This window comes from Budorcas taxicolor, chromosome Y (assembly GCF_023091745.1).
Source record: "Budorcas taxicolor isolate Tak-1 chromosome Y, Takin1.1, whole genome shotgun sequence".
NCBI classification, from domain to species: Eukaryota; Metazoa; Chordata; class Mammalia; order Artiodactyla; family Bovidae; genus Budorcas; species Budorcas taxicolor.
In genome coordinates, this window is record NC_068936.1 from 4,972,261 (window position 1) to 4,987,210 (window position 14,950).

The window sequence follows — 14,950 nt, forward strand, 5'->3', positions numbered from 1 at the left end:
GCAGAAAACTAAGATAGCAGGACAATAACAAATTTAGAAATAGCAAAATTTTGTAGTGTGTAATAGTAGACTTTTTGTTATCTTTTTCTTTAGCCACATTTCTCTTTCTAGTCTAGGCTAATGCTTAAACTCTCTATTCTCTGTTTTCCACTAGGAAGTCCTGGAATTTTGCAAAAAAGGCACCTGAGCATCCTGCAAGCCATCACATGTGCCCAGTTTTGGCCCAAACTGAATGAATTTACTTTCTGTGTGGCAGCAAAGAAAGCTATGGGGGAGGCTGGCTGTAAGGTGATGGAAGAGTTGAAGGCACAAAAGGCAGGGAGAAAGAGAGGTATATCCTTCAAAATAAGAAGTTATTTCCTAACCTCCTTTAAAATATTCTTTTTTCTTGTTTGTTTCAGGGTGACCTGGGGGCACCTCTTGTGTGTCATCTGCAACAAAAAGACACATGGGTGCAGGTGGGAATTTTGACTCACTTTGATGAACACTGCACAAAGCCCTACGTCTTCAGCCAAGTGAGCCCTTTCCTTTTCTGGCTCCAGGGAGTTACACGACCTAGCCAAGCACCCTGGTCCAAGCAAGGGCCCATGACCACCTCTGCTTCAATCTCCCTTTCAGTCTCTACCTCTATGAATGCCTCAGCTTTTACTTCCACACCTGCTTCTGTCCGGCCACATTTCATCTCTCTGCCACAGCCTCAGAGTAAGGCTCAAGAAAATTGTAGTGAGTGATTTATTAGAAGGAAAGGAAGAGAAGAGGATAATGAAAGTAGAAAAGGGGGTGTAGAGAATGCTTTTTTCCAGATAATGCATGAATTTTTATGTCAATGAAGTGATAGGAATTATTTTCCTATGGCTTGCAAATTCATTTCATCCTTGACACATTATTTAACTTTCTTATGTATCCGTATGATATACATGATATGATTATTATATTCATCTTAATATATTATTCTGAAATCTAGAAAAGTACACTTGATTCATCATTTGTTAAAGATCAAAGTGGGAATAGGGATAGCACAGAAAGAGAAAAATGGGAAAACAGAGGATGAGATGGCTGGATGGCATCACTGACTCGGGGACGTGAGTCTGAGTGAACTCCGGGTGTTAATGATGGACAGGGAGGCATGGCGTGCTGCGATTCATGGGGTCGCAAAGAGTCAGACACAACTGAGCGACTGAACCGAAATGAAATGAATACAAAGTTCTTTACTATTATTTATTGCTTTATAAAAGTAATTTTATGTTAAATATGTTGGTTTTGTTGACAATATGTAATTATTTCTGGAGAGTACTATGCACCCCGCTTCCCTGGTGGCTCAGGTGGCAATGTGGGAGACCTAGGTTCGATTCCTGGGTCAGGAAGATCTCCTGGAGAAGAAAATGGCAACCCACTCCAGTAACCTTGCTTGGAAAATCCCACGGACAGAGAAGCCTGGTAGGCTACAGTCCATGGGGTCATAAAGAGTTAGAGATGACTGAGAAATTTTGATTTATTTTTTTTTTCCTATGTACCCAACAATGATATATTTTGATGATTATCATTTCTATTTTCATTGACTCTTATGAAACAAATTACACTCATCAAAGTAAATTAGATCTATTTTGATTGAATAATATTCCTACATTTTACATTTTACCTAAAGCCATTTGCCCTGGCTCACACTGCCATATTGATACTGAATTATGCTGTTAAAATATGTAGAGATCATTTCATTTTATGGTCAAATTCTTCAAGTTCACTCACATAGATATCGCAGAATATGCATCAGTGAAGAATCAGATTTTTATCTTCACTTATGCCCTTACTTTTTTTTTTTAATAACTAATCTCTACCATTTCACACACATACATTCACATACACACATGCATACCTAGCTTCAACTTCCACTTTTTGATTTCCTATTTTTAAAAATATAAGCATTTTGCTGAAAATTCCAAATTAGTGTGTCTATTTGCCATGTCATTAAGTTGTAAATTTAGTCAGCTCACCCCTCCAGTTCACTTAAACTACAATTTTTATTTCTGTAACATTTTCAAATCAAATTATTGTCTTTAATTGGTGTCTAGTCTATTTTCTTATATTGCTGTAACTCAGTTGGAAGAGCTGGAGGAACCTGAATCTGGACCGTTAAAAACTGCACATTTGAAAAGGCAAAAATAAGGGAAGAATTATTTCCAGGGAGATAACATGTACACAAAAATGCTAAGTTTGTGTTTGCAAGTCAATTTTAATAATAGACATGCTTAGGAGAGCTGTGAGAGGTAAAAAATGTATAAATGGGATATAAATGAGAATTCTGCTGAATTCATTTTTACTGTTTTTTTTTTTTTTTTTTTCCTCAGCTTTGGCAGATCGAATTTCTCTGAGATATGCCATGCCTTGGCAGGCCATGATCATCAGTTGTGGCAGTCAAATTTGTAGTGGTTCCATTGTTAGCAGCTCTTGGGTACTCACTGCGGCCCACTGTGTCAGGAATATGTAAGTTGACCTCATGAATCTTCCAGAGTACTATTACCTAGAATCTCCAAATTACTTTGTTGAAGCATTCTTTGAACACATTCACTTCATATGATGACTGAATCATTCTCTCTTATCCTTCATATGATCTTTGCTTCTAGCTAAGCAAGCATGCCTCTCTGTTCAGCTGATTGATATTTCTGTCACTTAATGTTTCTGTAATCCTACTCTCTGTGAACCCAGCTTTATTTTCCTTGATGTGAAGTATGAAGTTGGCATATCAGAGCTATGAATACATGGTAAAAGTTAATGTGGTAGATTTAAATGACTCAAGTTTCCAAGGGAGTCTATTCTAATTATTCTCTAAATACTCACATAGGAATCCTGAAGACACAGCTGTAATATTGGGCCTGAGGCACCCTGGGGCACCTCTGAGAGTTGTTAAGATCTCTACCATTCTTCTGCATGAAAGATTTCGATTGGTGAGTAGGGCAGCAAGAAACGATCTAGCATTGCTGCTCCTTGAAGAGGTCCAGACTCCCATTCAGATTTTAGCACCGCTAGGTCATCTGAAGAACCTGAACAGCTCAGAATGCTGGCTGTCTGGGCCACGAATTCTTAAGCCAGGTTAGTAGTTACTTTGTTTGTTAGGGCAGTGATTTTAAATAAGACATTGGTGGTGGTGGTTTAGTCATTAAGTTGCATCTGACTCTTTGTGACCCCATGGGCTGTAGCCCACCAGGTTCTTCTGTCCATGGAATTCTCCAGGGAAGAATATTGGACCACTGTACAACATTCTATTTCTACCTTGTATATACTACCACTGTTCAACAACATAAATTTAGTTTTCATCCAACACTGTATACTTAAAACCTCCATTTACCCCTTTTCTTCTCCCCTTGTCTCTCTTCTTCTGGTAGCCACTCCATGTTCTCTGTATCTACATAGTTGTATCTCCTTGCTTTTGCTTGTTCATCAAAAATCATTAGAGACATGCAAAGCAAAACCAAAATTAAGTAATACATGTTAGAATGACTGTCATCAAGAAAACAACAGATAAATGCTGAAGATGCTCTGAAGAAAAGAAAATCCTCTACACTGTGTTGATATTGTAAATTGCCACAGTCACTGTGGAGGTTAGAATGGAGGTTCCTCAGAACACTAAAAGTGGAACTATAATATGAGCCAACAATCCCACTCCTGGTCCACATTTTTGATGATAAAAATTTAAGGAAAAAGCATTTCTTTTTAGAGTTAATAACTTTATTAAGATATAACAAACATATAAAAATGGTGCATATTTAATCCATACAATTTCAAGAATTTGAAATTATATATACAACTATGAGGCAGCTTTCCAGTTGTACACTGGTATGGAATACAGCTAGAAAGCATAGTTTGATCCGTGGGTCAGAAAGATCTCCTGGATGAGGAAATGCAACCCAGTCCAGTATTCCTGCCTGAAGAAGCTCAGGGACAGACAATCTGGCAGTAGTCTACAGTCTATGAGGTCAAACAGACTCATACATGACTGAGTGACTAAACAACAGCAATACAAATGTGAAACCATTTAATTAAGCTAATAAACATACCCATCATTTCCAAAAGGTGCTTTATACCCTACTTTGTGTGTATGTGATAAGAACATTTGACATGAGAACTACTTTGTTAATAAAAAATTTAGATGCATAATACAATATTTGTAAATTTAGTGGTACTTTTGTACCTAAATGGATTTTGCAAGTCTCTAGCACTTAATCACCTTGCTTAAGAGAAACTTCATGACTTTCAAACAACACTCCGTTTCTCTGTGCACCCAGGCCCTGAAAACCATCATTTTGCTTTCCACTTCTGTCAATTCGAATACTTGAGATACCCTGTCGTTGTTCAGTCACTTCTATGAGATAACTTATATAAGTGGAATCAGAGTATTTAATCTTCCAATAACTGGAATATTTCAGTTAGCATAATGTCCTCCAGCTTCATTCAATAGAACTAAGAAAATTTTCTTTTTTTAAGACTGAATACTTGCCATTGCATACGTATACCTCAGCTTTTTACTTATTTGTATATAGACATTAGAGTTGTTTCATTATCTTGGTTATTGTGAGTAATGCTGCAGTAAACATGGGAGCACAGATACCACTCCTTAAGGAAGAACTGTAATCACTATTGTCTCCATTACTCCTCCTTTTAAGACGTTTATCATTTTAAATGAAATTAATATTTCATACAATGATGGCTTTATGATGAATCCATAAAATTTTAAAGATGAATGATAATACATGGGAGATATTTCTGTGAACAGTCAAATTTTATAAACAAGATAGAGAAAATATGTAATCAAACAGTTTTGTATATATAAAACATAGGAAGATGTTTTTGTGTCCTTTAATTTGTTCTTTTTAAGACAGAGAAACTGGACTTAAGTTGAAATTTCTGAACTTACAAATAAAATGGTGATTGTTAACTAACAATGGTGGCATTTGAAAAATGAGTGAAAAGGTTGGAACATATACATTTGTAGAATAAGTTGCTAATTATGAGAGTGATAAAATATCTTAGCTTAAAAAATTAGAACTAAAGTAATGATAGAGATTGTGGTCTTCTCTCAAAAGCCGATGCTTCAAGATAAACTATTCCATTGAGATTTTTTTTTTCCAACTGTTCTAGGAGAGACAGATGAAAATCCAGAAATATTACAGATGCAGGTGATAGGAGCTTCAAGCTGTGCCCACCTTTACCCTGATATAGGCAGTTCTATTGTGTGCTTCATTACACAAGACAAAGACGCTGACACAAATGTGGTGAGCAGGGTTTCTTCCTTTAAAATTCGACAGAAACTACAACTTTCCCATGTGTAATCATGTAAACTAAAGCATCCATAAATAATAAAAATAAGAAAGTGAGGTGTTTACCTGTGTTCCAACCTATAGTTAAACAAAATATCTTTAACTATTAGTTCAGTTCAGTCGCTCAGTCGTGTCCGACTCTGCGACCCCATGAATTGCACCACGCCAAGCCTCCCTGTCATTCACCAACTCCAGAGTTCACTCAGATTCACATTCATTGAGTCATTGATGCCATCCAACTATCTCATCCTTTATCGACCCCTTTCCCTCCTGCCCCCAATCCCTACCAGCATCAGAGTCTTTTCCAATGAGTCAACTCTTCGCATGAGGTGGCCAAAGTACTGGACTCTCAGCTTTAGCATCAATCCTTCCAAAGAACACCCATGGCTGATCTCCTTTGAATTGATGCTTGGATCTCGCAGTGCAAGGAACTCCCGAGAGTCTTCTCCAACACCACAGTTCAAAAACATCAAATTTTCGGCGCTCTGCTTTCTTCACATCCAACTCTCACATCCATATGTGATCACGGGAAGAACCATAGCCTTGATCACATGGATATTTGTTGGCAAAGTAATGTCTCTGCTTTTGAATATGCTATCTAGGTTGGTCAAAACTTTTTTCCAAGGAGTAAGCATTCTTTAATTTCATGGCTGCAGTCACCATCTGCAGTGATTTTGGAGCCCCCAAAAATAAAGTCTGACACTGTTTCCACTGTTTCCCCATCTATTTCCACTGTTTTCCCATCTATTTCCCATGAAGTGGTGGGACTGGATGCCATGATCTTCATTTTTTCAATGTTGAACTTTAAGACAACTTTTTCACTGTACTCTTTCACTCTCATCAAGAGGCTTTTTAGTTCCTCTTCATTTTCTGCCATAAGGCTGGTGTCATCTGCATATCTGAGGTTATTGATATTTCTCCTGGCAATCTTGATTCCAGCTTGTGCTTCTTCCAGCCCAGCTTTTTTCGTGATGTACTTTGTGTATAAGTTAAATAAGCAGGGTGACAATATACAGCCTTGACGTACTCCTTTTCCTATTTGGAACCAGTCTGTTGTTCCATGTCCAGTTCTAACTGTTGCTTCGTGACCTGCATACCGGTTTCTCAAGAGGCAGGCCAGGTGGTCTGATATTCCCACTACTTTCAGAATTTTCCACAGTTTATTGTGCTCCAATGTCAAAGGCTTTGGCATAGTCAATAAAGCAGAACTAGATGATTTTTTTGTAACACACTTGCTTTTTTAATGATCCAGTGGATGTTGGCAATTTGATTTCTGGTTCCTCTGCCTTTTCTAAAACTAGCTTAAACATCTGGAAGTTTACAGTTCATGTATTGCTGAAGAGTGGCTTGAAGAATTTTGAGCATTACTTTATTAGTGTGTGAGATGAGTGCAATTGTGCAGTAGTTTGAGCATTCTTTGGCATTGCCTTCCTTTGGGGTTGGAATGAAAAGTGACCTTTCCAGTTCTGTGGCCACTGCTGAGTTTTCCAAATGTGTTGGCATATTAAGGGCAGCACTTTCACAGCATCATCTGTCAGGATTTGAAATAGCTCAACTGGAATTCCATCACCTCCACTAGCTTTGTTCATAGTGATGCTTTCTAAGGCCCACTTGACTTCACATTCCAGGATGTCTGGCTCTAGTTGAGTGATCACACCATCATGATTATCTTGATCATGAAGATCTTTTTGTACAGTTCTGTGTTTTCTTGCCACCTCTTCTTAATATCTTCTGTTTCTGTAAGGACCATACCATTTCCCTCCTTTATCAAGCCCATCTTTGCATGAAATATTTCCTTGGTATCTCTAATTTTCTTGAAGAGATCTCTCATCTTCCCCATTCTGTTGTTTTCCTCTACATCTTTGCATTGATCCCTGAGGAAGGCTTTCTTATCTCTCATTGGTATTCTTTGGAACACTGCATCCAGATGCTTATTTCATTCCTCTTCTTTGCTTTTCACTTCTCTTCCTTTCACAGCTATTTGAAAGGCCTCCCCAGACAACCATTTTCCTTTTTTGCATTTCTTTTTCATGCGGATGGTCTTGATACCTGTCTTCTATACAATGTCATGAACCTCCATCCACAGTTCACCAGGCACTGTATCAGATCTAGTCCTTTAAATCTATATCTCACTTCCATTGTATAATCATAAGGGGTTTGATAAATGTCATACCTGAATGATCTAGTGGTTTTCCCTACTTTCTTCAATTTACGTCTGAATTTGCCATTAAGGAGCACATGATCTTTAACTATAAAAATTATTCACAGACTATGTGACTAACCTCTGGCTTATCTCACATTTTTACTCTTCTCTATCCAATCTTAGCAACTGATTTGGTGGTCTCCCAGCAAACTGACATCTCATTTAATTTTTGCACTTTTAATTATGAAATTATTGCTTCTAAAAATCCATCTCATTAAAAAATATTTTTTAAAAATTTCCATTTACAATGAAATTTTTATGCCCCATTATTCAGTGATTTTTACTGGTAGTGTCACCCATAATATTAATGTGTTTGGTGATAAAGTTTATTTGCCTATATGCCTATTTAAAGTCTTGCTATTTCTCTGAATATCAGCTTGAAAATGTAGAATGTAGAATCAGAGATGGTGAGTTTAATCTAAATTCTACTTTAATTTCACAGGAACCAGTGAGTCCAGGCAGTGCTGTCATGTGCAGACCAATGTCTAGGAATGGAAGCTGGAGACAGATAGGCCTCACTAGTCTGAAGGCACTGGCTACCATTGTGAGCCCCCACTTCTCATGGATATTATCCACTTCATCAAAGGCAGGACATCCATTAAGCCATGCACTCATGCCTTGGATGGAAAAGCCTAAGTCCTCTAGTCTCGTAAGACAGCCAACCACCCTGCCATTTTATTCAACAATAATTGTTATACTACAAAGGCTTTCATAACTCATTGCAAAAATAAGGCAGGGCTAATCTATTCAAACTATTCATAATAAAAATGTTAAACAACGTTAAAAAAAATTAAGACCCTATGCAACCTAGGAATATGTCATGAATAAACTAAGTTTTAAGATAATTCCTAGCCTTTGCATTGTTTTTAAAAATTAATTTTGTTTTGCTAAATATTGAAACTGTAAGAGGACTCAAACATATACCATCAGCAAAAACGTAAGCACAAAATTTGGAAAATAAAAACTATGAAACAGGAAAAAAATAGCTTGCTCTTTAAAGCAGTAAGTGCAATTCAATTGAAAAATGAAAGATAATTCCTGATATCTACATTAAGAAAATAAAGCTTATAAAATAAGGAATTTCATAATAAGGCCACATATTATTCCATGCAATATATATATATATATATATATATATATATATATATATATATATAGTTTAAAAAAAATTAAAATGTATTTATGAAAATTAAACAGTAAGATTCTTTACAACAAAAAGGTGACATTTGCAGGTTATGCAAAAACTAACTCATTAATGAATATATGCACAGCAAAATACTACGTAATCTGCCCACTTTAAGTACATGGCATACATGGCTTTATAAAGGGGAAAGGCCTGGGGCTGACAGACCTTGGGCCATGGGCCCCAGGATGATTTGGTTTGCAGGTGCAGTGTGGGGCCAGACAGAGATTAGAGGGCATTGGTGTGCTCCTTCCTCAAGGATGGCTGGATTCCCGACACTGATGTAGCCTTAGACACAAGTTTAGGGATGGACTCTGCAGCATTTGAGCCACAGTGAGCTCAGTGTGTGACCCCAAACCCTCTCCATGGCTTGCAGGTTGGATCTGAGCATCTTTATCCCTGGTTTTCCCAGGAACCCTGTCTCTCCTGTGTGGACTCCTGAGAACAGATGGTTGCCTGCTTCTGCTGCTGCTCCTGCTGCTAAGTTGATTCATTCATGTCAGACTCTGTGTGACCCCGTAAATGGCAGCCCACCAGGCTCCTCTGTCCACAGGATTTTCTAGGAAAGAATACTAGAATGAGGTTGCCATTTTCTTCTTCAGGTTTCCTGCTGCCCCAGAGGCAATTTCAAACTTAAGGAGGGTTAGAGCATCAAGTTCAGGTTCCTTGTCTTCACCTCGCAACTAGCCCAGCTTTCTCAATCATGGGTCAGACACTTTTGAACTGTTGGTCATGCAAACAGCTTCTGTGGTCACATGCTTTGTGTTGAGTTAAAATTAACATCTGTGCCACTGCTGCCAGAATGCCAAGGTGTGTGTCCCATGGTGAAATGGTTTTGGGGCCCATTTGATTGGTTCAGTGATGGGGTCTAGAGGTCAGGGTGTAGAAGTCAGCCCCTTCCTGCCAAGCTATTAGGTATGCGTGGTATCACAAGGCTCTGCGCCTGCATATAGACAAATAGCAGTAGTTGGTGCACAGTGACTGCAACCTGTGAGCCACCTGCTGTACTTTTGTGTCCAGCCCCTTTGCAGCTGGTGTCCATGGCCAGGGCAATGTGGAAAATGAGATGAGGCCAGAGGAAGGTGGGAACGACCTGGGACCCTGGATGTGCTTAGTTGTGAGGCCATGTTTTCAAGGGGAAGGAGCCCTGGAGCCTACCAGCATGGTGGGGGCAGTGGGAACAATGCAGGCCACAAGTGGAATGCCAGGTGAGAAGGCCTGCCTCTTCAGGATGGAGGCAGTGGAGGAAGGTGTGTGCTGGAGGATAGAGAAGTTGTGGGGGTATTGGGCAGGATTTCCAGCTGCTGGTGGAAGACATCATAGATGAAGGGGAGGTGGTGGTATTTGGGGAGCAGGAGCAGATGTCCTAAGAGGAGCAAGAAGAGAAGCTGGACGAACAGGGCCAGGAACATCAAAGGCCCAGTTTCCTGAGTGACTGGAAGTGGATCTGAATTCTGTGAATAAGAAAGTCTAAAGGCCCTATCCTCCACTGAAACACAGATCTGTCAGAGGGAGACCTTCCATTTAGAACACAAAAGTGGCATCATCAGAAATGAACTGAGATAAAGCCAATTTCACAAGCAAGCACCGCAGAAGGGAAATGATTTTGGCCCAGAAGCCATGGATTCCCCAAATGATGCCACTTCTGTGTTGTAGATGGAGGGTCCACCTCTGACATATCTTTGTTTCAGTGGAGGGTAGGCACTTTGGAGTTTCTTATTCACAGGATTCAGATCCATCCGGGCTATTACAAAAGCAGTTTAACAGATCTGGAAGTTCTGGTACAGAGTCCATTTGTTGGATTATGGGTATTGGCTACAGTCCTGCAAATCTCTTCCTGATATTATGGGTGATGTCCTTGTTATTCTCTTTAACACAAATGAATGCTTGGGCTTTACTTGCAGGGATCCAAATCAGAATTTTCATTAGCACCAGGAACTCTTCAGAGAAAATGGTTGTCAGCTAAACAAGTCTTCTCCAAAACACTGAATGAATTTGGGGATGAGTTTGGAATTTGTAAGTGCTCATGCTAGTTGCGGCTAAGAGTGTTTGTTTTCCAGAAATAAGCTATTTTTTAGGAGGCTGAGATAGAGCTTAGGGCCTACCTGTTAGAAAGAGAAAACCCTTGTGTTAGTGCATTAATATGCACAGGCTTGAAGCTTATCGTACAGTCTGCATTGATGCAATGTGTCTAGTTACTAATAACAATTTGAAGTCAGGCAATGCCAGGATACCCTTTAGGACAGCTTTGTTCTCGCAGCCTCTTCACCTCAAGCATCTAGAGCCTCGTTGACTTAAAGCAGTCTGTGAACCACCACCAAATGTCAGCCATAATGAGTCACCAAGATGCAGACATGCTTGTCTACATGACCAACTTGAAGGTAAGGCTGGAGATATTGATATTGTGAAAGGAGGTGACTGGGAAGGGGAAGGGAAATGATTTACACTTGAAAACAGGAAAAGACAGCTCTCCTGTAAAGAGGTTTCATTTCCCCCTGCTCCACTCTGTCTTGGCAGGTAGAAGAACTCTGATATCCCATTGATTGCTGGAAGATCACTTTCTTTTGGAATAGCAGGTATTTCCAGGAGGAAGTGATTGTTAAGAGGTATCTCACTTGCAGAATAGGGGCAGAAAGGGGTAAGTTTAACTTGAAATGTGTTTAGGATCCTCTTCCGTACTCCTTTTCCTGCAGATTTACCGAGCATCTTATTTCACTTCAGTTCAGTGGTACCAGATATTTGTACATGAGGCATACAGCCACAGGTACCACAACAGGACCATTAACATCTTCAATTACTTCTCTGACTACAACTTGCAGGATTTAACAGGATTGCTGAGCTGCAGTTCCACTGGGCCTCTGCAATACTGATGATTGATGTTTGAGTTCTTGGTGGTGCATGGAAAGGTTTGGAGTCCGGTCACACCTGTATTGACCTTGCTCCTTTTCCTGGCAGATCATCATTAAGGATCTGTGGACAAATCCTTTATAGTACTATGTGAGGAGGAAGGCTTGAGAGAAAAGTGGGTGGAGGACAGGTGAGGAGTCCAGGGCCTGGGCACTGACATAGTCTTTCCAGGATCATTGGTCATTTATTTCACTTGTGATGAAATTAAGACTCTGTGGAATACAAAGTGACATGAGGGCATCACCATGAAATAGTAAGTGTGGAAAACTGCAGTGAGAAAGGTTTGAAGGAGGAAATATCAAGATAGATGAAGCAGCCTGTTTCCAAAGTCACGCAGATTTAAAACTGTCTCAGCTGCACATCTCTGAACTGTCATTCCAAGGCCAACAATCGCATCTTCAGTCTCTTCTTAAATTCCTCTACCTTCTCCCCCTCTGCTCTGTTCTTTTCCTCCCTTCTTCTCCTCCTCTGTCTACCCCCCTTCTCCTGCCTGCTTCCCCTATTCTCCCCCTCCTTCTACTCTCCCTCCCATTTTCCCTTTCCTTTCCTTTATCCCCTTCCCCTTCCTTCTCCCCCTCCCCCATTTCCCCCTCCTCTCCTGGAGAGCTCTTCCAGGGGCAGAAACTCTGTGTGTTTGGGGTATCGGTCTTACCCAGGATGCTTCTGCAGAGTGGTCTGAGAGCCATCATTCACATTTCAGGGAAAAAGTTCCTGTTTTGAGAGTTTGGGGGCTTATGATCTTCGACCATTATGCTTTCTTTCTTGTTAAAATAGAGTAGACCCTATTGGGCAGATGTTGACTTGCTTGAGCTGTTTTCCTTCATTTTTATTATGTAAAATCTTGAGGGTGGGGGAAAAAACAAATAACCCACCAATACAGTATTGTAAAGTAATTAGCCTCCAATTAAAAAAAATAAATTTATATTAAAAAATACACAAAGATCAGACTTTTTTTATTAAATGAAATCAGGAGGGGGAAAAAACTCACATGGAAGAGAACTGCTTTATTTAGGAAAAGACTGCTTCTTTTCAGATGTAGATTTCATGTATGGCTTAAGCAAGTGAATCAGATGAATTATATGAGATATTTCCTGTTCTGAGACAAAAAAAGAATGTAAACACTTAAGATTTGTTTTTCCCGAAAGGCATGCAAGTGATTTTGATGAAATATGATGTGGAAAAGGCATGCAGATAATGTTGCCCATTTTTTTTTGTTGTTGTTGTTGTTAGTGCATTCTTAGGATTCTCCAACTCTGTTGCTTATATTTAGTTATGTTAAGTTATATCTATATGTAGTTTTGTCATGCTAAATAGCATGCTATTTCTCATGACAAAAGAGCATCCAGGTGTCCTCTGCAGTTATTAAGACATACTTCAGAGCTACACTGTTAAGACTCACCAACTCTGTTGCTTATATTTAGTTATATTAATTTATATTTATATTTAGTTATGTCATGCCAAATAGCATCTATTGCTCATGACAAAAGCCTGTGAGTCTCCTTTCTGTAAAACTGTAACCCACTGTCCATCATTTGCTTCTTTTATGATTATCACACTTAGGTTTTTTATTTTGAATCTCTTTCACATACCACAATCATTTTGAGAATATTGGCCGTTGTGAGATATTACAGAGAATAGTCTTTTATTAATTAATTTATTTTAATTGGAGGATAATCACTTTATAATATCGTGACTTTTTTTCTATTTATTTATTTTACTTTACAATATTGTATCAGTTTTGCCATACATTGACTTGAATCCACCATGGGTTATGTTTTTACCATACATCTGCCAACATGAATCAGCCATAGGTATATACATGTCCCCCACACATCACAATTCTGAATCCCACTTCCACCTCCCTCTAGACCTAGGTTGTTACAGATACTAACTTCTGGTTCCTCACTTCATGCATGGAGCTTACACTGGTAATTTATTTAACATATGTTAAGATAGTATTTTTATGACAATTTATTCTAGTAGGAAGATATGTACTTTACAATATTGGATGTTTTTCACCGTATATTGGTGAACATGAATCAACCATAGCTATACAAGTGTCCCTCTTAACTTTGAACCCTGCTCCCACCTCCTTCCCCACCTAGGTGGTCTCAGAGCACTGACTTTGGGTGCCTTGCCTCATGCATTGAATTCACACTGGTTATTTGTTTTAAATATGGTAATGTGTATGCTTCAGTGCTATTCTCTCAAATCATCCCACCCTTGCCTTCTCCCATGGAGTCCAAAAGTCTGTTCTTCATGTCTATATCTTACTTACTGCCCTTCAAGTAGGATCATCAGTACCATTTTCCTAAATTCCATACATATACATTAGTATACAGTATTTCTTTCTCTTTATGACTTACTTCTCTCTGTATAATAGGCTCTATGTCCATCCATCTCATTAGAACTGACTCAAATGCATTTCTTTTTATAGCTGAGTAAGATACCATACTGTGTATGTACCACAACCTCTGTATCCATTTGTCTGCTGATGGACATCTAGGTTGCTTCCATGTCCCATCTATTATAAATTGTGCTACAATGAACATTGTCTTTAAGTATGTGCTTAGAGGAAATTTAAGACATCACAGACTCTCTCTCCTTGGAATTGACTTGAAAAATGAAAACAGTCTTTAATGTTGTTCAGAGAGGATAGGTTTCTATGTCTGTTTCTGTTTTCAAAGGAATTCCCTGATTTAGAGAAACTTATGATTTTGAGAAACATCGATTTTTACCTAAAATTGAAAACCTAAGAAGCTGCTTCACAAGAAGATCAATGGTCAGCGTAGTTCTCATGCACAGGAAAGTAACAAATGTATAGAGAGGGAAATTCCAGTAAACCTGGAGTATTACCAAAAGATAAATAAACGGCATCAACTGTGTGCATGTGTATTTTTTGGGCAGGGACTCAAGATAAATATTTAATCTCCATGTAGGCTTCTCAGTTTACTGTATGGGAATTACCTGTCTATGGACAGCTTGTAGAATGGGCTAAATCATACTTTGGGATTGTGTCAGAGGACACAGTTTTTCCTGTGGGGTGGGAGTTGGGGAGGAAGGAGAAATAAGAAAAGGGACCATTAACAGTGGGTCTATCAATTTTACAAGGGCATGTGTAACTTCACTTCCATGCGGAAGTTCACGGAAAGTACCTGGTGAACAAGGGACAGAAACCAAAATGGTGGAACTCAATTTTGTTGGATGGTGGTACTCCAAGTATCCTCTCTGTTGGATGTCATCAGACAGTTTAATAGTATAGAACAAAGAAAAAGCCTGAACATTCAATTCACTATGAACAAGATAGCCTCCTTGAGTATTTGAGTGCATGGTCTTTTGCTAAGA

The 14,950-nt window shown here is 39.0% G+C and overlaps 1 protein-coding gene across 1 annotated transcript; it reads left to right on the forward strand.

Annotated features, from left to right (window-relative positions):
- The first annotated feature begins 587 nt into the window (after window positions 1–587).
- Window positions 588–8,230, forward strand: LOC128070994 (serine protease 52-like). Its single transcript, XM_052663990.1, has 5 exons — window positions 588–702; window positions 2,346–2,481; window positions 2,840–3,087; window positions 5,134–5,267; window positions 7,958–8,230. The coding sequence occupies exons 1-5, from the start codon at window positions 588–590 to the stop codon at window positions 8,228–8,230; spliced, it is 906 nt and encodes a 301-aa protein (XP_052519950.1).
- The last annotated feature ends 6,720 nt before the right edge of the window (window positions 8,231–14,950 follow it).

What these genes read in the sequence shown, in the direction of transcription:
- LOC128070994 (XM_052663990.1), top strand. Translation starts at nt 588, where the DNA reads ATGACCACCTCTGCTTCAATCTCCCTTTCAGTCTCTACCTCTATGAAT. An exon ending in GCCCACTGTGTCAGGAATAT is followed by an intron (nt 2,482 to 2,839) that starts GTAAGTTGACCT and finishes ATACTCACATAG; the next exon opens with GAATCCTGAAGACACAGCTG. An exon ending in AAGACGCTGACACAAATGTG is followed by an intron (nt 5,268 to 7,957) that starts GTGAGCAGGGTT and finishes TTAATTTCACAG; the next exon opens with GAACCAGTGAGTCCAGGCAG.